The 26,997-nt window shown below is 34.3% G+C and overlaps 1 protein-coding gene across 1 annotated transcript in view; it reads left to right on the top strand.

The window, feature by feature from the left end:
• Positions 1 to 26,797, top strand: part of WRN (WRN RecQ like helicase) — a 96,069-nt gene extending 69,272 nt beyond the window's left edge. Inside the window, 11 exon segments of the mRNA XM_065899947.1 lie at positions 2,863 to 3,033; positions 3,110 to 3,207; positions 4,233 to 4,302; positions 5,131 to 5,207; positions 11,035 to 11,110; positions 11,339 to 11,451; positions 13,158 to 13,272; positions 14,210 to 14,341; positions 17,017 to 17,179; positions 20,444 to 20,658; positions 26,678 to 26,797. Coding sequence (XP_065756019.1) covers positions 2,863 to 3,033; positions 3,110 to 3,207; positions 4,233 to 4,302; positions 5,131 to 5,207; positions 11,035 to 11,110; positions 11,339 to 11,451; positions 13,158 to 13,272; positions 14,210 to 14,341; positions 17,017 to 17,179; positions 20,444 to 20,658; positions 26,678 to 26,797 — 1,350 coding nt within the window.
• The last annotated feature ends 200 nt before the right edge of the window (positions 26,798 to 26,997 follow it).

Below are 26,997 nucleotides of genomic sequence, written 5' to 3'. Positions count from 1 at the left end.
GGAAATAGAAACACAGGTAAGTTAAGTAACTGACTTGCCCAAAATCCAAAAGCTAGTAAGTACTGGAACTGTGACTTGAACCCAGGTGGTCTAGTTGCACTAACTACAATCAGTATATATGTATATGTATGTATATTGGTGTCTGTGTGTCTGTGTGTATATATATCCCTGGTGTAGTGGTCTGGAGGACTGTGTCCTAGTCTTACCTCTGTGACCTTAGGCTACCACTTAACATCTTTGAGCCTCTGATTGTATCTGAGTAAAAATGACTAGATAGATCAATGAGCTCCAATGTTCCTTCCAGATCTGAAATTCTGTGATGTTTGATTTTAAACATTCTACACAAATCAAACCAAAGTCAGTTAGTATAGGTAGTAGAGGTTGTTGTGGAAAAAAGTGCCACGTTGTACGTGGGTGTTTCTGTTTCTCTGAATCTTGTTCTAGTACAATTTTTGTAAATATAATCACCATGATACTAAAGCTTTATTACTTAGCTATTTTAATACAAAATTCAATTTCAATTTTTATTTTTAGAATGCACGTTACAGACCCTGTTAATTAAACCTATAAGAAGCCTGTGTTTTAAAAAAGCTCAGTGTATCTGGGCACTGATGTGTCTCTGATGGGAACTTTCCTAATCTAATCTAATTTCAGCCTAGATTTCTTTATGTGAGGGATCAGTCTTTTTAGGTTATTTCACTTGTATTCACATTTTTAACATTCCAAAATGATAAACTTGTAACCGTAACGTTTTCATCAGTTGAACAAAACCAATACATTTGTAATATAGTGAGGCTTCTAGTGCTTGAGTTATGTCTGCTGGAACTCATTCTGTATATTCTTTTCATTTTGATCCCTGGATTTGAATATGCACTGATTGTTAAACCATCATTAGAGTATAGATGAAATATAAAAATGTTGAGTGACAGGATGTACCTATTTCTCAAATTTTAGATTGTATTTCATATTGAAAATTTTAGAATACAGGAACTTCTTGACATACTCAAGGAGTGAATGTTTTTGAAACATGAATATAACCTAAAATACAGTATTTGTTATGAAGCACATGATCAGTCTAGCGAATTTAAACAGAAAGGTATTTATCACTGGGTGTTAAGTGTCTTAGAGTATTGTTGATAAGATTATACTGCAAAATAATCTTCCAGGGAAGCAGTTGCCTCTTCTGTGGTTAAGAAGTTATCTGTCAGTGCCTGACCCCAAACTGCGCTGAATAGGGAGCTGTAACAATCAGGAAGGTTCTACTTCTGCTTGATCTGGGAGCTGCCTTCTATAATCTGTATCAACAAAATGAATGTCTCCTGTTACTTAGGAAGCTAGAAGCTATATGCTAGGTTCTTTGCTAACACTTTCTCATAAAAAGCAAACCCCTCCACAGTCATGCATACCTGCAAATATAGCAAAGTAGACCCCTTTGCCTCACTTCCTGCGTGTAGATGTCATGCAAAAATACCTTTGTTTAGTGGAACTTAAATCACATCCAGAAGCCTAGTTGAAAGAAAGTTTGAGAAATAGTGTTTGTAACTTCCCAGATTCTGTGGTAGAAGTCACAGTGGAGGAAGGGCAGAATGACCCTCGAATTACAATCTGCTGTATTCACCGCAAATACATTAGATGGAAGCAATTCTCCAGAGAGCCCTATGTTTATATAGTACCATACACATTTAAAAGTAGTATTTAGATGCGTAGGATGGATGAAGGAGGTAATCAGGGACTTCCCTGGTGACACAGTGGTTAAGAATCTGCCTGCCAATGCAGGGGACATGGGTTCAAGCCCTGGTCTGGGAAGATCCCACATGCCTCAGAGCAGCTAAGCCCGTGCGCCACAACTACCGAGCCTACGCTCTAGAGACCACGAGCCACAACTACTGAGCCCGCGTGCCACAGCTACTGAAGCCCGTGCGCCTAGAGCCTGTGCTCCACAACAAGAGAAGCCACCTAGAGCCTGTGCTCGGCAACAAGAGAAGCCACCGCAATGAGAAGCCCGTGCACCACAATGAAGAGCAGGCCCCGCTCGCCGCAACTAGTGAAAGCCTGTGGGCAGCAATGAAGACCCAACGCATCCAAAAATAAATAAATAAATAAAATTTTATAAAAGGGGTAATCAGAGGGCCAAGTGAATAGAAAAAGTTCTCTGTGGAGAGTGAAGGTGGGGAGAGTCATTTCCATTAGAGGACAAGAGAATTGCATATGATGGGCTAGCTTCCCCAATATTTCTAGACCTTGATGGCTATGAAGAGTCTCCGATCGGAATCCTCTGGTCACTTAGGGAAGAATATCTCAAAAGCATCAACTGTCTAGCATGCACCTGCTTTTTCTGATGTATCTTAGTGAAGCAGCTAAATCAGAAATGATTAAGTAAACTTTGCTGAAACATCACGGACAAAAAGCACAGTAATGACAACAACGCAGTGGAAACCTGAGTCTTGGCACTGCACTCACTGATTACCAGCTATGGGTCACACTGTCTTTAACACCCATGCTTCAAGTCTTGAGCTGTAGATTTATGATCACGGTTTTCAAACAATGTGAGTATGTTAATAAAAGGTCTAAATAGCAAAGGTTAAATATTCCAAATATATCCAAACCTATGCATTGGGAAATGCATGTGATTTATATATGAAATTTCCTGCCATTATTTAAAACAGAAAAGGAACACTATTTTGAGTGTATTTATTTGTGACTTAAGTAATCAGAGCAAGCAGGAGGGGTATAAAAATTCCGTAGGTTTTTAAAGCTGAAATTTAGTGTTAAAGCCAAAGAATCAATAGACGATTTCGTGTTTTACATCTCCTGTTTAATTAAATAAACATTTTAAGAAATTGATTTTATGCCTAATTTCAGAATTCCCAGCGTCTTGAAGATAGATATCGCAGTCACAATTTCTTTGGCACTGGCAAGGATCACACAGAGAATTGGTGGAAGGTTTTTTCCCATCAGCTCATAACTGAGGGATTCTTGGTAGAAGTTCCTGGGCAAAGCAAATTTGTAAAGATTTGCACCCTTACAGAAAAGGTAAACAATGTAGAAGTCTGCCTGTTTGATTGAATTTTCTCACTGTGCATTAAACGATTCTTCTTGTGTTCAATAGGGTAGAAATTGGCTTGCTAAAGCCAAAACAGAATCTCCTCAGAGCCTTATCCTTCAAGCTAATGAAGAATTGTGTCCAAAGGAGTTTTTTCTACCAAGGTTCATTTTTCAGTTTTTTTTTTAACTTCTGGGTTTTCTGTTATTTAAATGATTCATTTTGTACCAATTTACAGGTACCACACAAAGTAAAATGAGTAAAGATAATCATTTTTGCATACCTCTTTTAGTCAACTTGGTGTGGGAGTCAGTAGGGAGAATGATAAATCATAGAACACTGTCTTGGTGAATAGGAAGTAGATGACTATAGTACTTAGAAAGCTGCTCCTGTTGATTAAAGAAGTGTATAGCACAGGGAACTATATTCAGTATCTTGTAATAAACTATACTGGAAAAGAATCAGGAAAAAAAAGAATATAGAGACATACATACATATATGTATAACCAAGTAACTTTGCTGTACAAAGTTACTGAAACTAATACAATATCGTAAATCGACTATGCTTCAATTAAAATAAATAAATAAATAAAATAAAGAAGCAACATGGAGGTAAATGTTGAAGAATCTATATACCATATTTCCTTCTTATGTATAGAGGACAGGGAGGGAATACACGTGTTGCCTACTTTTTAGTACCTTTACATGTTATCGATCATTTTTCAATTTTTTAAAAAATTGAAATATAATTGACATTTAACATTGTGTAAGCTTGAAGTGTACAAGTGTTGGCTTGATACATTTATATATTGCATTGTGATTATGGCAATAGCGTTAGATAACACTTTTATCACATCACTTGAATAGCACTTCTTTTTTGTGTAGAGAACAATTAAGATCTAGTCTCTGAGCAACTTTGAAGTTTATAATACAGTATTATTGACTATAACCATTATGTTGTACTTTAGATTATCAGTTTTACTTTTAAACTTAAAAAACTTCAAAGAGTTTTAAATCTAGACTTTGAAGAGCTTAAGCTCTTTGGAGGGGAAAAATCAATTTAAAAAAGCATCAGTTCTAAAAGAGTACTATAACCTTATCTGCCTTTCTAAGAGTGGAGGTGTGATGATTCATGTATTAGAAAATTACATTTTAACATTTGAGATAATTTAATTTTCTTATTTTTCAGTTCTAAAGCTGTATCTTCCGGCACTGAGCAACATTCCTCTAATCAAGTACCAGTTGAATTAACTTCAGAGGTTTGTTTTTATTAAAGAGGTGGTTCTTATTGTTTCATTCTTTATTGATGCAACTCCTGTTTAAAATTTTTCTGTTTTATTTCCACTCAAAGAGGAAAATGCCATATATAACAAGATATAAAATGTGGAAAGAGAAATGATATGAACAGAATAAAATATGCAATATATGATTTCTGGGGTTAATAGAACAGAAGTATCTGAGAAAGTAATGTTTATTTATTTTCTTTTAAGCCTATTTTATAACTCATTTGGCTTGGATATTATCATACTTCTTATAATATCTTTTTTTGGATATTATAATACTTCTAGTTGATGGAAAAATAAGCTTGATTCCTAAATGTTCTCATTACAGTTACATAGACACATACACATACACATCTTTTCTTGCTTTGTTTTGGATCTTAGGTAATTACAGATTAAATACTTATCCACAGGCTGACTTCTGCTAATGAGGATACTAGGGTGATGGGGTGATGGACAAATGTGCTGAATTAAATTTTCTGGTGAACCTTTTCTGCTTTATTAAAGTATACACAATGTAATTGAATCATTTTTGTGACTTTGGCTCTTGCTATGTCTCTAAGAATTCTTTTGATCATATATTCTCTATAGATTTGGGAGGAATGGGTTATTACATTGCATTTCTAACTGCCTTTAGAGCCCTAGAAGTTGATAATTCATGAGCTTATTTTCAGATGATTTATTTGATGAGTTGGTTAGTAGAAGGAAAAATCATTGTAATATTTTGTATCTTATTTTCTTCATTTTTAAAAGTTTTTTGAAACTTCTCTCTTTTTTTTTTTGAATGGACCTTTATATGTTTAAAAGCAGCCCAGCTTGTATAAGATGTATTCTTACAAAGCACGTGATAAAATTTCTTCTGGGAGTAACATTCCTGAAAAAAGGTACAGAATTCACATTTTTATTTTCTATGCTCACTTTATTTGCACTTTTTCTCGTTCTTTCCTAGAGAGAAAGGTCTGTCAGATGTTGGGCTATTTCATTGGCAGAAGGAAGTTAAAACATAAGCCTCTAGTATTATAATTATTAAAGCAGACTTATGAAATGATAGTTTTAATATTAATTTAATAGCTGACACTTCTGGACATTATTATTTGCCAGGCTCTGTGCTAAATGCTAAGCATTTTATAAGTAATATCTCATTTAATTCTTACAGTAACCTATGAGTTAGCTACTATTATTTATCCCCATTTTACAGTTGAAGAGACTAAAGGTTAAGAAGTTAACTAACTTGTTAGGAGCATCCATCTAATAACAGAGCTGACTTTCAGAACAATATTTGTCAACCTCTAGCATCTAAACACTCTTATTATATAATATTTGTATGAAATATATATATTCCCACTCCATTTAAAAAAAAAGATCTGATGGGAACATAAAATGGTAGATATTGGGGTTGGTAGAGAATAAAGGTAATGCACCTATTGTGCTTTCAAGCTTAATGACTTTCTGACTTGTAGAGAAGTGTAGACTTTCTGACTTTCTGAAGTGTAGAGAATGTACAGAATTACAGAAGGTCTGAAAATGGAGAATTTAAAGAACTTGTTAGGACATATGCACAGATTAAGTGGACTACACTTACATACATAGCAGGTGAAAGAAAATGGTTTGTTCTTTAACGGTTTGCTCACTTAGGTAATACTACTTTGGATCTGATAGAAACATTTACCATAATACCAGTATTCCACCCCAAATAATTTCTTTTCGTTTGGATATATATACTGTGTTTAATGTAAACAAAAGGTTTAAGGAGTGTGCAAAACAATATACCTGTTCAATATGCTGAAGCATTTCTTCATTTAAACATTCCCTGTGGCATCTTCTTTGTGCCATGTACTATTCTAGGCACTGGGATTCAGTGGAGGATAATAGAGACATAGTCACTGGCCCTCCCAGAGTTTGTATTGTAGTGGGATATACACATAAGGGAACAGAAAATTACAATCCAGGTTGTAACACTTTGGAAACACTTTGGAAGTGACACTTGAGGCTTAAGTAGCAGTTGGGTGAAGTGAAGGGATGTTTTCTAAGCAGAGGAATGGTCCACGTACTAAAACCTGAAAGCAAGAGAGGGTATGACATGATTGAGGGGTTCAGTAGTGTGCTAGCAATTCCCTGATAGAGGGAAGCAAGGGAGTGGGAAAATTTAAGACTGGAGAGTTGAACAGGGTCTCAAATATCCAGTTCCTTTCAAGCACTCGATTTGATCATAAAAGCAGTTGGGCACTAAGGAAAGGTTTTAGGCAGAACAGTGACATGATCAAATTTATGGTTGAGAACAGGGGTTGACAAACATGAAGGATCAGATAGGAAATAATTTAGGCTTTGAGGGCCATGTGGTCTCCGTCTCAACTACACAGCTTTGCCGTTGTGGCCTCAAAGCAGCCATGGATGATATGTAAATGAATGAGTATGGCTGTGTTCCAATAAAACTTTATTTAGGGACACTGAAATTTGATTTTCATATAATTTTCATATAATTTTCACATGCCACAAAATGTTTTCCTCTTGATTTTTTTTAACTATTAAAAAATGTAGAAGAAGCCATTCTTAACTACAAGCCTTACCAGAACAGACAGATTTGGCCTGTGCATCCCTAGCATGCCGACCCGTGGTAGATGACTCTGTCTGTGGAGGGAATGGACTGCAGGGGGATCATAGTTGTAGAGACACAACTAGGGAGGCTGTTGTTGTGTTGTTTGCAAGAGGCTATGGTAGATTAGTCAAGGGAAGTGGCAGTGGGTGGGGAGAGAGAGATTTGTAAGATATTTAGGAGATGGAATTGCTAGGACTCGGTGATTGAAAAGATAGGCAGGTTAAGGAAGATGGAGAACTTGACTGTGAAGCTTGGGTTTTTGTCTTTGATGGTGGGTGAGTGCTGCCATTTCCTTCACTGGGCTATGTAAGAGGAAGACAGGTTTGAAGGGCTGCATGTTTAGGGGATGAGGTTAAATTAGTTTAGTGATAGACATACTAAGTTTGAGACAACTGTCGAGTGGTCCAGAAGTTAATTTTAATATATGGGCTTAGTGTACAGAAGTGAAAAGGATGCTTACATATCCATAACTATTATTTTAAATTTCATTTGAATTTTCATCAAAATAATACATGTGAATGTTTTTAAAAGTCAGTTGAGACTTAAAGGCATATAACAAAGCACACCAGTTCACACCCTTCTCAAACCCATTTTGTTCTGTTCTATAGAAGCAATCACCCTCAAATCTTCTGACCAGTTTCTATGGCATTGGCCTCCATATTTCTTTTTTTAAAAACACCTTTTTGGGACTTCCCTGGCAGTCCAGTGGTTAAGACTGCGCTTCCAATGCAGCAGGCGTGGGTTCGATCCCTGGTCTGGGGGGAGCTAAGATCCCACCTGCTGTGCAGTGCGGCCAAAAAAACAAACACCTTTTCAGCATATATTTTATTAATATTTATTGTACATTTCTCCTTGAAAGGCTGAAAAAAAGTGGGGAAAAGGCTAAGAAAGAGGGCTATTGTTGACAATACCTCATCTTCCCTTTTTTTTAAAATTGAAGTATAGTTGATTTACAATATAGTTTCAGGTGATTCAGTATTCTTACAGATTATACTCCGTTAAAAGTTATTACAAGATAATGGCTGCAATTCCTTGTACTATAAAATACACCCCTGTTGCTTATATATTTTATATATAGTAGTTTGTATCTTTCAATCCCGTACCCCTAATTAGCCCCTCCCCTCTTCCCTCTTCCCTTTGGTGCAAAACCTGTGAGTTTTGCATATACATTCATTTGTATTATTTTTTAGATTCCACATACAAGTGATATCATACAGTATTTGCCTTTCTCTTCCTGACTTATTTCACTACGCATAATATTCTCTAGGTCTATCCATGTTGTTGTAAATAGCAGGATTTCATTCTCTTTTATGGCTGAGTAATATTCCATTGTATGTATCTACACCATATCTTTTTTATCCACTTGTCTGTTGATGGGCATTTGGGTTGCTTCCATATCTTGACTACTGTAAATAGTGAACATTGAGGTGCATGTATCTTTTTGTATTAGTGTTTTTGTTTTTTCTGGCTGTGTACCTAGGAGTGGATTGCTGGATCATGTGGTAGCTCTGTTTTTAGTTTTTGGAGGAACCTCCATACTGTCCTCCGTAGTGGCTACACCAGTTTACATTTCCATCAACAGTGTAGGAGGGTTCCCTTTTCTCCACACCCTCTCCAGCATTTGTTATTTGTAGACTATTTGATGATAGCCATTCTGACAGGTATGAGGTTGCCTCCGTATTTCTAAGTGACATGCTTAGATTACTATTTTTTTGACTTACCGGTTTTAGAAATTTTCTGTTGATATCCTATAATGGTAAATTAGGGCTTGTCTCCCATATCCCCTTCCTTCATTTCTTCTCCATCAATGTCACCCCCACCTTCCTTAGAACAAAATTATATTTTAATTTTTGGTCAAATTAATAATTTGTTTTTACATTATTGTATCTACTCAAATATTATATAACACTAAGGCAATCTGTGTTATTATGGTCACCACTCTTAATTTTCCTTGATGTTAATAATTCTCTTTTTTATTTTCTTTACTTGTTTAGTGTTCCTATTACTAATTATTTTTTTATCGTAGGTCCTCGTTGGTTATCTTTTTAAAATATAGCAGTGTGTACATGTCAGTCCCAAATTCTGAATCTACCCCTCTCCCCAACCCTTCCTCCCTGGTAACCATAAATTCATTGTCTAAGTCTGTGAGTCTGTTTCTGTTTTGTAAACAAGTTCATTTGTATCACTTTTTTTTTTTTAGATTCCACTTATAAGCGATATCATAATGATATTGGTCTTTCTCTGTCTGACTTACTTCACTTAGTGTGAAAATTACCAGGTCCATCCATGTTGCTGCAAATGGCATTATTTCGTTGTTTTTAATGGATGAGTAAGCTATTATTAATTTTTATTTTCTCCTATTTTCAATGTTTTTATTTGTTTACTCTCTTGGAGAGTTCCTTGACTTTATATCCTCTCCCATCTGGTGACATTTTAATTTTAGATATCAAATTTTTAATTTCTAAGAACTATTTGTTCTTCTTCTCTTTCTTTAATCATGTATAGCAATCTTTTCTTGATTCATGGTTACAAGATTTCCACTTATCTCTTCAATGATATTCATTATATATGTTGGGTTTTTTAAAAAGATTTTCATGATTTTTCTATCATAATTTATTCCAGACTTACTGAGATTCCTTTTTATTAAAAGAAATTTATTTATTTTTATTTATTTTTGGCTGCATTGGGTCTTCATTGCTGCACATGGGCTTTCTCTAGTTGCGGCGAGTGGGGGCTACCCTTCATTGCGGTGCATGGGCTTCTCATTGCGGTGGCTTCTCTTGTTGCAGAGCACGGGCTCTAGGCGAGTGGGCTTCAGTAGTTGTGGCACGTAGGCTCAGTAGTTGTGGCTCACGGGCTCTAGAGCACAGGCTGAGTAGTTGTGGCGCAGGGGCTTAGTTGCTTCGCGGCATGTGGGATCTTCCCGAACCAGGGCTCGAACCTGTGTCCCCTGCATTGGCAGGCAGATTCTTAACCACTGCACCACCAGGAAGTCCCTTATTATATATTTTGTACTCTTCTTCTGTGCACTTGTAATAGCATTCATAGACAAAACATTTTCCACATATTTTTCTGCTTCAGGGATATGTTACACAGAATTTTGCCAGTATATATGATAACAAAATTTTTTTGTGAAATAATTTAACATACCAATTTGCAAATAGTCCATTAGTATAAAGATTTCCATAAATACTAAGATAAAGGTAAATATCTTATTATTTAAAACAAATTTATAGTTGTCTTGAGTCACCTGCTATGACTAATTCTTTGAACTGGAGTTTTCTTTCCTCATGTTCAAATTGACTCTTTATTCTAGTGATAAAATCTGATAATTGTAAAAATGAAGTCTTACTTTACACTGTAAATTTTTAATTCTTGAAACAGGGAAATTTATAAACATTTCTTAAATATCAAACATGTTCTTCTCTTTCCCCCCCAAAAGCAGAAATTTATTTAAATTTGACACCTTTTACATAGGCTATTCTATGCAATTTCATTTTTGTAACTTTTCCTCTTTATAATTAATTTATCCGTGAAGTTGCCTCTTGTAAAACCTGGTTTTCTATCTAGTTTGCTGTCTTGCGCCTTTCATACCATGTTAATTGCTAATTGGGTGTTTTAAATTCTTCTTTTGAGGCGTCAAAGGCAAAATTACTCCTTTTGGCTTATTTTTTTTTAGTTTGATTCTGAAGAAAAATGTGAATAATTTGATTAATTCCATGCTAATATTCCTCAACAGCCAAAAAATAGTGCTATCACAAGAAGAATTATAGATTGTATCATTCTTGGTTAGAAAAAAATTTTACTTTGGTATAGATAAGGAGTATTTTCTTTCAAAGTGTTTGATTGATGAGGAGGAGGCAAATGCTGTTCTTAATTGCACCAGTTTTGTGATTGACTCAAATTATAGTTTTAACTTTACCTCTATAATGAATGTATTTGATACAAAATGTTTAAAATCTAGGCTGTCATTTAAGTAATAGTTGCCTTACTGGTATTGTGACAAATAAATGTTAATATTGATTTGGAAAGATATTCTCATTTTGGGGGCAAAATAAAAAGTGAACTTGGAGAAAGAAAAGCTTTTATTACTTCTTTTCTTTTAAATGTTTTAGCATCATGGTGCCATCACCAGGAAAATATTACAAGTCCTCAGAACCTGTTATTTCAGCCAAAGAGCAGGAGACTCAGGTATGGCTTTTGTAAAAAGGCAGTTCGTTTTTGAGAAGGTAGTTATGAGTCTACGCATGCTTAAAATTCTCTTGCCAGTATTTTAAAAATTGTTCTTTAGCTAAGAGTCTAAGATACAGTTCATTTTTCATCCTAAGGGGGAAATGTAATATCTGAAGCTCTAAAAATAAAGGGCTGGATTTTTCTAAGTACATTTAAACAAATGTTGTTTCTTTGCTTTTCGTTCAGACTACATTATATGGCAAATTGGTGGAAGCTAGGCAGAAACATGCCAATAAAATGAATGTTCCTCCAGCTATTCTGGCAACAAATAAGATACTGGTGGATATGGCCCAAATGAGGTAAACTATTTGCATATTTCTAACTTATTTTCTTCTAACATAATAGATTTGTAAAATACATCATTTAGTGATAATATGACTATGGCTCCAGCAGTCACATCCAAGAGGTGGTTCCCAAATCTCCCATGTTGCTGCCAGTGATCTGTTTCTTCACTGAGCTTTAGTCCCACATGAAACCAACTGTTTTCAGCAATCAGATCCAGTGTATATAAAATCTAACTCACTACCCACCAACCCCTCCGTACATGCATTTCATGCAAATGCCAAAACTCTTCCTTCTGAATTCCTTATTTTTGTTAGTCATACTATCATGTTCCTAGTCACGCCTGTTTAATACCTCTGATGTTACTGTTACTCTTCTAACATATATTCCCATCTTTCTCTTATTATATAGTTTTTAGGCTTTTTCATTTCAGTGTTTCTTCTGTGTCTGTCTATGCTTTTCTTTTTTTAGTGACACCATGGTAGTTCAGACCATTATCCTTTTACTGTTGCAAAAGCCTCTAACTAGTTACTCTTTCTTCAGCCTCTCTCTCTCTCTGATATATGAATATGATATATGAATACCAAATACCTCTGATATATGAATACCAAATTAATCTTTATCATGTTGTACTTCTGCTTAACTAGTTTCCCACTGTCTTAACTTATTTAGCCCACAATTCAAGGCCTTCCATTTATGGACTTAAACCTTCTTTTCCATCTGAGTCACAGAATTTTAATGCTTCATCTTACCTAGATTGTTTACCATTTGTTTGTCTCCTTTTCAACTTCGATATACTTATTTACATTGTTGCTTCTGACTTGTAGTTTCCTTGATTTCCCAAAACTCCTATTAGGAAATCCTTTAAGATCTGGCTTTATTGTTATTTGCTCCATGAAGCCTTCCATGTTCTTATCAGCAAAGTGATTCCTCTGTGGAATTCATAAAGGACTTTTAAATGTAAATTTAAAAGATGATTCTATGGCACTTATTACATAATGCTTTATTTATTTTTTTGTTATTATTGGTATTCATGTATATGTGTCTTCTAGATTTTAAACTCTGTGATGAAGATGTTATATTCCTCATCTTTTTGTGTTTTCCAAAGTACCTAGCACAATGCCTAATAATCACTAGGTGGTCAATAAATATTTAGAAGAAATTATTTCCAAAGAATTGTTGCTTGGTAATTGTACTCATCTTGTATACTTCCTTTTCAAAAATTGTTTCTGTTGCTAAATTTCTTTCAAGAGATGTTACTTTAGAGAAGAATTTTCTAATAATGTTACATAGTGCATATACCTTATAATAATTATTTCATTAAAAATAAATATTCAAAGACCACATTTTAATATTCAGTGAAGATATTTAAAGGAAAAGGAGTAATCATTAGATTGGCAGATTTTTAGAAAAAAGACATCAGACATTCTCTTCATATTGGACACAATAAGAAATATTAAGCCTGAAGTAGTTAGTTAGCTAGTTTATTGTTACAGGTAAAAACTTTGTAAATAATGAATGAGATTTTCTTCTGAGTTTCTTAGCCTCTTAGTTGTCCTCTAAGAATCATAAAACACAATTACTTGTTTTATACATTGTTTTTGGTTGCTGGAAAAAAATCCATGTTTATTGAGTGTCAGTATTGAAGCTAAATATCTATTAGCTGTGTTGCTGGAGTGGTAACGTTTCAGTGGTTTCTTGACTTTAATTTTTTAAACGACAGACCTACTACAGTTGAAAATGTGAAAAGGATCGATGGTGTTTCTGAAGGCAAAGCTACAATGTTGGCCCCTCTGTTGGAAGTCATCAAACATTTCTGTCAAATAAATAGTCTTCAGGTAAAATACTATGGTTTGCAGGAGCTCTGAGAGAATAAACTTTTTTTGACAATTACAAAACACCCTTCAAAAGCAGCATTTTTCATTTCTATGCTGGACACTTAGAAAATGAATCAGATAGTTTCTATAGTAAATCAGTTATAAAAACATGTTAGTTACCTATTTTTTTTAATTGAAGTATAGTTGACTTACAATATTATATTAGTTTCAGATGTACAACATAGTGATTCAATATTTTTATATATTATGCTCTAAAGTTATTATAAAATATTGTCTATATGCCCTGTGCTGTACATTACATCCTTGTAACTTATTTGTTTTATACCCAGTCGTTTGTACTTCTTAACTCCCTTCCCCTATCTTGCCCCTTCCTCTACCTCTCTCCCCACTGATAACCACTAGTTACCTAATTTTTAAGATGATTCTGAAGTAATAGTTGTCAAACCTGCTTATGTCGGTTTATTTTGTTGAGAGGTTTCGTTTTTAAATCTGAATAAGTACTGTATTTTAGACTAAGAAATTATTTTACTTTCAAATGTAGATAGAAATTAAAGCTTCATTCATTCATTCACTATTCACTTCTGGGGGATTAGGGGACTAATTTAGAGGCAGAGTGGTCCACATTATAGTTCATTTTTAGTCCCTCTTATTGGCTTAAAGGGAAGACTAGGAATTTCTAGTTTTACAACCATGTTTGTAATTACAAATATTTTGTTCAAAACTTATTCCCTCTAGCCTTATTTTACCTTTTAAAATCAATATGTAAAAAATAAAAAAAACTTTTTGAGCTCCTCATAAAAAGGGAATTTGGAGCTGTTCCTTAGAGGTTTTATTTGTGTTATTTTTTTCGCCAATAGCTAATGATCATGTTGATATTCTATCAATCATTATATTGATATTATTTTTGATCATTTGTGCTACATTTAAAATTTTGTAGACAGACCTCTTTTCAAGTACAAAACCACAAGAAGAACAGAAGAAAAGTCTGGTGGTGAAAAATAAAGCAAGCTCACTTTCACAGTCTGCAGCCATCACATATTCTTTATTCCAAGAAAAGAAAATGTGTTTGGTAAGTGTTACTTTCAAGTTAGAGGGAATTTTTAAGTTTATCTAAACGTGTTTTATCAGCTTTTCAATATCAAAGTTGAGACTTGGGATAAATTTCTTCTAATCCTACAATATTTTATGTGGTTTCATTTTATAATTAATTTTAGAACAGAATGTCATTTGCTTTTTCTGCTAAGCCCTTTTCTGATAATTAAGTAAAAACAGCAAGTATAGTTTGACCATGATTATCTTATAGAGTACTGATAAACGCATTTATAGCTTAGGGATATTGGAGCAGCCATATTTTAAGACTCCATTTTTTTTTAATGGGATTAATAGTTAAAAAACTATTACTGTATGTACTGATAAGAGATAATCTCCAAGATACATTGTTAAGTAAAAAAAGGAAGATGCATAGCACTGTGAAAAACATACATAAATGTGTATGTATATACACATTGTATGTATATGTATTTGCATGCTTATATATTCACATATCCTTGGGTATGTATACCAAAGTGCATAGAATATCTCTGAAGGATGTCGAAGAAGCTAGAAATAAGTTTAAAAAAATAACAAAATTGCTTTTCACTCTATCTCCTCTAGTGTAATGTTCTGTTTTTTTTTTAACCATGTCTGCTTGATGCTCTTTGTTTTTGGTTTTTTTTGTTTGTTTGTTTGTTTTTTTTTTTTTTTTTTTTTGCGGTACGCGGGCCTCTCACTGCTGTGACCCCTCCTGTTGCGGAGCACAGGCTCCGGACGTGCAGGCTCACCAGCCATGGCTCACGGGCCCAGCTGCTCCGCGGCATGTGGGATCTTCCCGGACCGGGGCACGAACCCGTGTTCCCTGCATCGGCAGGCGGACTCTCTACCACTGCGCCACCAGGGAAGCCCCTGCTTGATGCTCTTTGAAAAAAAAATCTGATTACTGTGAAAAATGGCCATACTTAATGTTTCTTCATTGTTTTGGCCTAAATCCTTAAGGCTGTTGAGAGTTTTTAAATATACAAAATGAAGAGGATATCTTAGTGGAATAGGGACAGAATGAGGCTTCCAGCTAAGTTTCACTAATTTGCATTCCTGTCCTCTCTGATGTTAAATTGGTTTAGATTAGGCTGTATGGTCCAGGGCCTGCTTTTCCTGTTCTCTGTGTCTCCATCCACTAGGCTATGTTACACACTTTCTATTCTGGTTAATATCCAATATAAATAAGAATAAACAGTCCATAGCTTATCGTAGTCACTTAATATATGTTCTACTTACATAGCCAAACTCCTTAATTAAAAGTACAAAAGCCATTACACAAAGAACCAAATAATTCCATTGAACTATTTTTGAAACATATTACATGATAAATAGGAATTTTAAGTTCATTCTCTTATTTAAACAGTAACTTACATGTACATGTAAAACATGCTTGTATATACACAATTTGACCAAATATGTGTGGTATAACTGTATATAATTACTAAGAAAATATGGAATAGCCTCCAAATTTTTAAAATAAATTGTATTCTCATACTTAGCCAGGATATGAAGTTTCATGTATTATATTACATATTCATGGTTTAAAATGTGAGGGGTGGTATATCTTCATTTGTGTCTTTTGCTATTATTTGGTTGTATATTATTGTGAAATATTGTGGTGTAATTATCTGTACATCCCAGGAGTCTGAGGGGGTCTTGCCAGTTACCCACAAAATTAAACATGCCTAAGGACTAATTAATCAGGAGGAATAATACAATTAGTTTTAGGTAATACGATGCCTGGTATCAAATAACCCTGATATTATGCACACATGGTACACACCTTCTAGTAGAAAAAGTGTAGACATTTAGTGAAAGTAACTTAAAACCTTCCTTTGAAGGATGAAAATATTGATTTAAATGCTCTATTTTGTGAAAATATCAGCATTCATACAAATACAGTCCAAATTCAGACTTTCAAGGTGTGTTAAAAAAGAGTGTCATGAAATAATTTAGAGCTGAGTGACTAAACTTTCTGAATGTTTAAAAGAATGTTTTATCTAACAGACATCTTAAATGGATTTGGAGCTACATTTGTCTAAAAGCTACATAAATATGTAACAGTGTCCTTAATTTAGCACAATTCATGTTAAATTCAATGCTAGGCAAATGATGACAGCCACTTGTAAATTGTGGTTATTATTATTTTATGAATAGAGCCAATTTAAAGCACTTTTTAAACTCTTCTTGAGAACCTTTTCTAGAGTGCATTTTGAGCCTTATGTTATTGCTAAGCATTTTATGATTTGTCTTCCTGGAAATTCATGTAACTGAAGTACCGTGTGTTATTTCAAGTATATACATTATTGGGTTTCAGTTTACTGTATTTTTAAAAGGTTGTGGCAGCTATTAGACTTACGTAGAATGACTACTCTCTGTCACTAATAGGTTTTTAAGGTGAATAATTACAGAGGGATGAGGATTGATTTCTTAGCTAAACCTGGGTGATTTTGCTTTATTCAATATAATAAGTATAAAAAGTAGCAACTGTGGAGTTCTAGCATGTGAGTCATTTTAAAGAATTAGTTGAAATGAGAAATTTAAATGAAGGTTTAGTCCACTATTTCTCAGTGAACATTTACTACCTGAAGGTTTTGAACCTTGTATTTCTATACAGTACAGTGGAAACTTAAAAAAAACTCACTGGTTGTTTTGCTGCTATTTCTCTAGAAGAGTGTAGCTGAGAACAGGATTCTGCCTCTCGCAGCAGTTGGCATGCACTTGTCCCAAGCGGTGCAAGCTGGCTACCCACTCGATATGGAGCGAGCAGGTCTGACTCCAGAGATTCAGAAGATTATTGCTGATGTTATCCGAAACCCTCCCATCAACTCAGGTGATAACCATGACCTTGGTCTGCAGCCTTAATGACTTGAGTCATTGAACCCAGATGAAGTAAACAAGCAATCCACTAATATTTTTCACTCTGATCGCATTAACCCTTTATGCTACTATGAAAACTTTACTTTTGTAACGCTTTTTATTGTTTTAGAAAAACAACCTTTCTTCCCATTATCACTCAGAGAGAAGTCTGAGTCTGAGAAATTCTGGCTTTTTTTTCAGCTTCAGGTTACAACTTCCACACCCATCCCCCAAACAGTGCTCTTTCATCCTTTTCTAATTTCTACTTCATCACTTGAAAAAAACACATTCATTCCACATAGCTCACTGACTTAGTTTTTTTCTAAATCTTTCTGATTCCCTGTCACTGGTTTTACCTAAGTAGCCTTTCTCATCAATACAGTCAATAGTGTCAGGCACTGTGGCATTGAAGGGATGGACTGAGTTCTCTTGGGCCCCTTGTAGAAGGGTTTTCTCCTGTCACTTTGCTTCAGAACCTCAACTGTGCTCAAGGAGATCAAGCCCCTTTGTTTGCCTTGCAGAAAATTTAAAAATATGCCTATTTTAAAGTTATGATCCCTTTTTTTACAGAAGTAAAGATGAGGTGGATTAGAAGGATTTTCACACCCTAAATGTACAAATGTAAACTAGGTGTGTTATAATTCAGTAAATCTGATGTTTTTTTGACTGTTAGGACAGAGCAGTGGACATACAAAAAGCCTTATCTCCAAAGCTGCAGTGCAAATAGTTAAACTTATTACCTCAAATGCTTTCCCACTCAGAAACGAGTATACAGTTCTCCCCCCAGATTTAGAAGGGAAAACAGATCACAGTTAATACTATACTTAACTGATCAGAACAAAGGTATTTAAGTCACTTTCAAAGGCAGCATTTGTTCTAGGCTTGAGCAAGACTTGACTGAAGGACACCTCCATCTCTCCTTCCATTGCTCAACCTTGGAGGCAAGGAGAGAGACAGAGGCAAGTTTGGGCAATGGTCCTCTAAGTTAGTTCCAGGAAACCGAAGTTTCTCTTTTTACTATACCATGTTAAAGTTGTACTGCCAACTATTTAGGAAAGAAATATGCAATTTCTAATCCTGGTCAATGAAACTTCCAAGTGTTTTCAGGGCCTGTTGATAGCTTATGTCAAGATCTTATTTGAGGGAGATACCTTAACAACTAATTCTGCTTCTGTATCACAGCTTTCTGGTTATGATTTGATTTCCCGTGTAGGTCTGTCTATAGGGAAAATATGCTCTAGTCTTGCTAATCTGGGTACTTATCTATATGATAGTTGTGAATTCATAATTGGAAATTAATGAATTGGCATTTTGTGAGCTTGGTTAATGTGGCTCTATTAAGGTTAAAGTAGGTTTGTAAATCTGAAAACGTGAGGGCCAAATCCTGTACTGTGATAAAATATCCAGGGTCACTTAGCTGTGAGTCATCTCGTGAGGAAGCCAGCCAGCTCTCCTGGTCATTCTCCAGTCTTTCTAACTTCAGCAACCATTTTGCTAGAAATTAAGGAAGAGGAAGGACAACAGTAATTAATTGCAGGGTTAGAATTGGGATTGTATAAAACCTCTCTTTCTCCAATGCAGAATGAAATAGTATTTTAGAGAAAGTCAAAGACTCAGATGCCTTCTTGATTTTAGTACCCTAGAATTATTTTTTCCTTTATGTATGTATTGTCTCTCAGGATTTAGAGAAAGATATATCTTTGATGAGCTGTTTGATAGTATGCAGTATTCTCTGAGTTTGTGCACTCTTTTTCCCTTTTCCCTATTGTCTTTACTATTATACACTGAGTATAGCAAATAAATTTTCATTCAGTTAAATATTAAATTGAAATCCCAAAGAACAATGGAATTTAAATTATACTTATTAAACACTTATTTCATCTTTCTGTCAATACACTGTATATAGGTTGTACAAATAATACGAAAAAATATATTATTGTAATTTACTTCCAAAGCCAAAATTGAGAAAGATAAGTATCATGAGCTCTAAACTTTATTTCTTTTGACTGTATGGTTATAGTCTGTAATATATCGTTTATTGATGTGAAATTGTATTTTTGAATTCGTATTTTTCCTTGATAAAATACTATTTGTTCTCTTAACTGGAGGAAACATTGTTGAGTTATAAATTATAATAAGAAATGAAGATATCTGTGCCACACTAATGATTCAGATATGATATTTCACCTTTTACTTAACTGTAGCCATATCACGTGATTTGGTGTTTTAATGAACAAGTTTGTTGGCATTTAAATTTTGCACAATCTTGAATTGAGAATTTTCTATATTTTATTATGGCATAATCTTAATCTTAAAAATAGAGTATTTGTGAATTGAGAAATTATATCTATTATTTTCATGCTATCTTATTTGCTAAGTAGGTTTTGTCCTTGTAACAATATTTTAAGGAATTCTGTACCTTTTTATTCTTTTAGTTTTTTCCATGTTTACATGACTTTAAGCTGCTTCTTTTATGGAGTTGAGATTCTAACTATGCTTAATAATAGATGAAGCAAAGTATTTAATGAGGTACCTGGAAAGTATTTTTAATAATTTTGTTCTTTCATTATTTATGTGCATGTAACTAGAAAATTAAGGGTGGCTTCCAAGGGACCTGCCACAAAAGCAGGGGTAATATGATCTCTTCTAAGCACTGAAAGAATGCAGGCAGTGCTCATTATTTCACTCTCCAAGAGATATTTTCAGCACTTACTTGTGTGGAAAGTTAGGGCAAATAAGATCTGAAAATAAAATATCTTTCCCAGAAAACTTATTTAAATAATAGGCATTTAAAATAGTTGACGTGTTTTGTTATGCTTCGATAGCCATTGAAAGAATCCTTTTTATTAGCATCTTATTTACAAGTATGATTAGCTTCTATTTTAAGGCTAAATTATTTTCAAAAAATTAACTTATAATTGATGTTTAGAATTTCTGTGGATGGTGGTTTTGATTCTCAGGGCAGCCCTCAAAAGACGGTTTGAAACAAAAGTTAAGCAGAGTCGATAGCCTGACCTGACTCTGGGTCTTGGAAGCAGGGGTGCAGGTGGTGCAGGAGTGAGGGGACATGTTTTACTCCATTTCTGTTCTGTAAGGGGATAGGCATTTGAAAGAGGAACATTTTCTTTGGCCACCTTCCTCCTTCCTTTCTACAAAACATGTCACTATTTCCAGCTCATAGGTTTTCTGCAGTGTTCTGTGTAATTTATTTTTAAATCTTTTTTTTCATCCTTTACAGATACAAATAAAATTAAACTAATTAGAATGTATGTTCCTGAAAACATTGACACCTACCTTATCTACATGGCAGCTGAGATCCTGGAAAAAGGCTGCGAAAACAGGATGCTATGCCAATCTCCATGTGATTCCAGCAAAAAGAGATGTTTCCCCAACTCTGAAGAGAGCTGTTCAAATTCTAAGAGAAGGAAGGAAGAAGTGGGCACTAATACCAAGGTGTTAATTATATGTAGAATTTTCATGTAGTGTCAGATTGTTCAATTTGCATATCTTAATATCAGAATGCTGTATTTTTTGAACTGTTATAAATTCTGATAGAAGGTTACTTTTTAGAAAATCTCGGTGCTGTATTTCCGTTGCTTTTCATAAATCCGATCTGAGAAAAGAGATTTTTTAAACAGCGGGAAAAGAGGAATATAGTCCATCGATTTAGCTTATTGTATGGGAATGTCAGCTTAAATTTTACCTCTACCTTATATTGACTATATAGTCTGGAAATTCTCTTTCTTTCATAGATATATATTTAATATTGGCTGTAAGCATATGGTAGTTTATGTGGTTAATGAAAATAAGACCAAATTCTATGATATATACCTCCCCAGATATTGGAATTTGTCTATCATTCTGTTACTCCTCAGTTCCTGTTATAATGAATCTCTCAGGTACAAGGATAATTGTTGCTCATGGTCCTGGTCATATCCCAGTGCACTTTTGCATGATCAGAGAAAGACCATGAGTTTAGTATTATTTTTACACGGTATATTTTATTAAAATCAAATGCTTTGAATATTATTGCTCTGTGTGTTATATGAGATAAATAAATAGTCATCAGAGAATAACTATTCTTTGACATTGTGACTCTACTAAATGATTGCAAAGACTTGAAAATTTGACCTTTAATATCTTCCAGGTCTAAAGTTCCATGATAAAAGTTTGTGAAAACTATAATTAACTCAAAAATTACTTTAGTTCCTAGATGATAAATTCAGCGTGGTGGTAGGTGGTTGCTACTATATATATTAGAGAATTAGGGACTTTATTTCAGTTCTAAGTAATCTTTATAGGATTTCCAACAGTTAAACTCCTTTTCTCAATAGCTTAAAAAGTAAGAGGAACTGATCTTTTAAAATTCTGTCCTTCAGTTAGATTTGTATATAGTCATGTACTAGATAACCTAATGAAATTTTATTAACTGGAATCCTTTACATTATTTTGGCAATTGAATTAGCTATAAGAAGGGCATTGCTAACACACCACTGTAAAGCAATTATACTCCAATAAAGATGTTTAAAAAAAAAAGGGCATTAAAGGAGATATACGTTGGGCAGGTGGTAGTGAAATTTGGCTGCTATTCCCAGCCTTTTATTTCTGAAATCTATACCAGGTGCCTAAGACCTTATTTTTTTCCCAACTGTATATGTCAATAGGAAAAGGTGTAACTTGTTATTTTTCCTGAATATTGAAGCATTATTTATAGTGAAATACTGTTATAACCACACATTAATATTATTGCTTTCCTCCTATTGAAATAACATCATATTCTGAAAAAAGAGTGGGGGTATTTTGGGGGGGGGTGGAAATTAAGCCTACCGGATTCAGCCTTTTCTTTTTCCCCATTTAGGGGAACAAGAATATGGGGGCTAGGAAGTAGATTAAGGGGTGAGTGAGCCAGCCAAAGTGTTTTTCTTCGTCTGCCTTCCAGTATAGAAAGCTACTCTGAACACTGTAGAGTCTGTTGGAGGCCTGGTTTCAGGATCCTTCATGTGTTAACCTTCATCTTTTCTACTGACCTGGATTGTATTCCTTAGTCTATTTCATCTTATGATTATGAGGTTTCTAATAAAAAATAATGTCAAAACAAATTCTTTTTATTAGTTGATGCATTGTTAGGTTTACATCTATTGTGACTGAGGTTAAGATAGAAGCTCAGTCATGCCTATGTTTACTGGAGGAAGATTATGTCTTGATAATGGTAGTTCTGATTCAATATACGAAGGTACACAGTGGCTTCTTTAAATATGTAGTTTTTTTTTTATTTCTGGAAAGTTTTCTTAAATTGTAGATTTAAAATTTTTATTTCAGGAAGTTTTTTAAAATTTTACTTTTTAGTATTTTTGTCCCATTGCTTTGTAGTTCTTCTTAACGGATTTCTGCTCTCTATATGTTGGATCTTCTTTACTGAGCTACAATATCTGTCACTTCTCATGAATTCTTTTTGGCTTTTCATTTCTCTTTAAATTAAACTTTTCTTCTTTTTCACCTATTTCTGTTTGGACACAATCTGTTGTATTTATTGCTATGTTCTTTATAGTTTAATATTCACTTGTATAATTTTTTCTTTTATTTCTAATTCTTTCCAGAGCTTTTCCCCTCACTTTTGAATTTTTCTGATTTTAATTTATGATGTTTGTTTTGAATTTCTTAATGTTTTTCAGCTCATTTTAGGTTACAGTTTTCTATATCTTAGCAAGTCGGTGTCAGATTTGACCTCATAACTGCCTGTTGCTCCTTTTTGTGTGACATTAGTTTTCCTGCACTTTCAAAAGACGGCATGCTTCAGGATAGTTTTTCCAAGTTCCCAGAGCTCTCCTGTTGTTTTTGTGTAGCATTCAAAATAGGGAAACTTGGTTTATGACATACCCCGTTCTGCTACTTTTACTTGGGCTTTCTCTTCCCTTTGCCTCTATTATACCCGTCCTGCTTGATTTTGATTTAACCCCAGCAGTTCTCAGTGTCAGGCCTTCACCTGGAAGTTTATAGGTGCCAGCTGCTCTAGTCACTTAAGACACTGCTGTAGACCCTTTTCCATCGCCTGCTGTTGGGTTGGGCAAAGGCACTCCCACTTTTCAGATGCTGTTCTCAAAGAAACCTTTCCAGTGTATACCTGTGGGCTGTTTGGTTCTTCTGTTCTCAGGCACCTCACTGCCTGCCTCTGCTTTCTCCCACACAGATGCTGTACCATGCAGGTCTTAGGGCTGTTGGTGGTTTTTCCTCACATGCTTGTAGTTTCAGTTTCCTGAGGATACCTTTAATAAACTTAGTTTCTTTGTAAATGTAGATGATGAATTTTTGGTTTTGCTCCCTAATTCTATCTGTTTTAATGCTGGGATTCAGAAAGATTAAAAAACTACACTGCTGCTGCCACCATCTTCCCAGAACCCTCTCCTCATATGTCACTTTTTTCCATCTTATTTTTCTTGACTGCCTGAGAGAGAGAGAGAGAGAGAGAGAGAGGTCTCATGCCCTGCCACTGAGTTTCATTATAAATTAAAACATACAACATTTTTATAAACTACTTTAAGATACTCAGGAAAAATGCTGGGGGGGTAATATTATTATAATCATTGTTAAAATTGAGTACCTCAGAATAATATGAATTTTCTTAACCTTTGCTTTTTTAGGCATAGTTTGTTTTTTTCCTAAGGAAATAGTGCATGTAGTAACTATTTCGTATTCCCCCAAAATTTTAAAGGTTGATGGAAAACATTCTTGTGATTTTTCACAGGAAGATGAGAGTCACAGAAATTCACTAAAACTAACTTCCTGGAATCAGCCATTCAGCGATCCCCAAATTGAAGATTTCTTTGTAGATTCTCATTTACAGGTAAAATTGATTTAATAAAATAGTTTTCATGACAAATATATTATGCTTGATAACTAATATACCTAGATTTATCTTAGTTTTTAGATGAAATTAAATGCAAATATAATGTACGTATTTGCTTACATATATATGGGTACATATAATCAGCAAATGAGTTAACGTTTTATATTCTCAACTTAATGATAGTGGCTTATTAATAGAACTTGGAGTACCAAGTAAGTACTTACTTAAATTTAAGTAAATACTTACTTAAATTTTTATTATGATTGCTGGGAATTTTAGCCTTCTACTAATGAAGGAAATAGTCACTGAAAAGCATTGTTTCTGTTATTAGACCTCATAATTAAAGTCCTCCAGATACTTATTGTTGAGACTCAAAAGATACATTCAGTGTAAGCAAGTGTTTTACCCCTTTCTCAATGAAATAAGCTCATTTTTATTATGATAGGATAAATGCTGAATATCATATTCTATCAATATAAAAATGTTATAGGAGATAAAAGACCTGAAATGATATTAGCTACCAATTAATGAATACCAAGAATAAATCAGGATGTGTTTTGATATTTTGTAACTCTCCAAATAATCCAGTGATACAGTATTATATACTATTATTCTCTTTTTCTGTGTGAAGAAATCAAGGCTTTAATAACATTCATAAGGTCATACATGTAGCAAGTGACTCAATTAGAACTCAAACCTAGTTCTGTTTTTTTTTAAGTTACTTAGGCTTATTTTATTTATTTATATTTATTTTTAATTGGAGTATAGTTGCTTCACAATGTTGTGTTAGTTTCTGCTGTACAACGAAGTCAATCAGCTATATGTGTACATATATCCCCTCCCTCTTGGACCTCCCTCCCACCCCTCCTCCCCCATTCCACCCATCTAGGTCATCACAGAGCCTGTCTGGTTTTAAAGTCCCTGCTTATTCCATAGTATTCGGCTACGGCTACAACAGGACTTCAGGTTTTTTCCTTGGCTCTGTTATTGTTTGGATCTTGTACTCTGTTTTACTTTTTGGCTTTGTTATAATTTTAACTGGTTTCCTTCCTCCAGTTGCCCTTAAACTCTAATTGCAAGCAATGATAGTTGTCTGTGGCTGCAAGGAATTTTGATAATAGAATTCTGGGGGGAAGAGTATTTCTGGGCCAATTTCATGTCTACCCAAATGCCTTTTATCCGTGCCACTTTATATCCCTAATACTTATTATTTCTAAGTCAAACATTGTAGTATCATACAGTGTGTATAAATCTCGTCTGTCCTCCTGGTCTTCTCTTCCCTGTGAGGAAATAGGTGCCTGGGAGAGAAGTTGCTATCTTGGCTGGTTTTTTTCTTTAGCTTTTGCTAAAGTGTGAATAGCCCTTTCTTCGGCACTGGATTTATTTAAGTTGGAATAGCTAACAGCTTTTACCTTTTAAAAATATAAGGTCACACAGTTTTTTGTCGAGGAGTTTTTACTTTTTTTCCCACCTTTAAATATTTTGAAGCCACTGTTAAACACAGAAAACATAATAAAACATAGCAAGCAGTTAATGAACAATTCATAGATGTAGTCTTCATTCTTGAAATGGAATAAATTATACTGGTATACCTTAGGCTAACAGACACATTGTAACTTAGATGAGACCACCTTACCTTAAAACCCTCAAATAGTTCCAATAAATAAATTAACTCTCCCAGATTCCAAAGCATAGTCATGTTAGAATGATTTCTCCATCATGTTGGTTTAAGGAGCTAGAGTTCAAGCTGAGATAACACAAATTAATACCATTTTGAGCTTATAGAACTTACCTATTAAAAGTTTTAATAGGTATTAAATTACCTATTAAAATTTAATGTACAGATAATATAAGTACACAACCACTGCCTTTGGGTTTAATTTTGCTTCCAGGGACCTTTAACTAGGGTTCTGAAGCTTCATTTGGTGCACAGGTCCCCTAAAATTAGGCAAAATATCGTGCATGTGTACGTTTGTCTTTTTTTCTCATAAGTGGACCTCTAGTTTTTAGCTGATTCTCAAAAGAGTCTATGAAACAGAACCCTTTTGTTGTTTTTCATTTATTCAGCAAATGTTTTTTGAGTACCTGTTATGTCTCAGCAACTCTGCAAGGTCCTGATGATGCTTGAACCACTCTCCTAGTCTGTCTACCACTGTAGATGTACAAGTTGTATGCTTTTTAAAATGCCTAATATAACTCTGTGTGTGTGTGTGTACACATGCTTAGGCAGATGCCTTTCTTGGAACATTCAATTCACCATTTTGGCCAAGCTAAAGCAAATACACCATGGGACATAGATCTGAAATAATATCCAGTTCTTTCCTTTCCAAATGAGAGTCTACACTTGAGTGTCTAAAAATAGGTTAACAGGATGGCAGGTAATTGCCTAAAAAATGATATAGTTGATTTTGTCTCTCATGTGTTTATTTTTGGATCCAGAAATAAATTCTGTAGATCTCATTATTTTGTTTTATTTGGAAAGGGAAGGCTTGTGGGTGTATATTCAATAACCTATGTTACTTTGCAACTGAGACACATTTTCAGCAGTACAAATATATATATATATATATATATTTACTTATATATATATATATATATTTTTTTTTTTTTTCTGTTTCTTTCCTATAGACTTCGTCTGAAACCTCAAAGAGAAAATTACCTGGGTGGTTTGCCAAAAGAAATGAGACCTTACCTGATGCCAGCAAGAAATCAACGGCCAAAACTAAAAAGAAGGGTCTTTTTAGTTGAACTGGCAACTGCCAGAGGAATTATGTGTGTCTTGCTGTGTTACAAGGGGGAAGCTGTATTTCATTTCTGAAAACAGTGGGGAGTAATATTTTTGTTTAAAAATTATTCTAATCTCAAAGTAAAACTCACCTATTTATTGAACAGCTGGTGTCTTAAAACAGCCTTTTGAAATTCACATAAAGTTGAGTCTTCTGAGAGCC

This window comes from Phocoena phocoena, chromosome 21, assembly GCF_963924675.1.
Source record: "Phocoena phocoena chromosome 21, mPhoPho1.1, whole genome shotgun sequence".
NCBI classification, from domain to species: Eukaryota; Metazoa; Chordata; class Mammalia; order Artiodactyla; family Phocoenidae; genus Phocoena; species Phocoena phocoena.
This window is presented reverse-complemented; position numbering and strand designations above follow the sequence as displayed.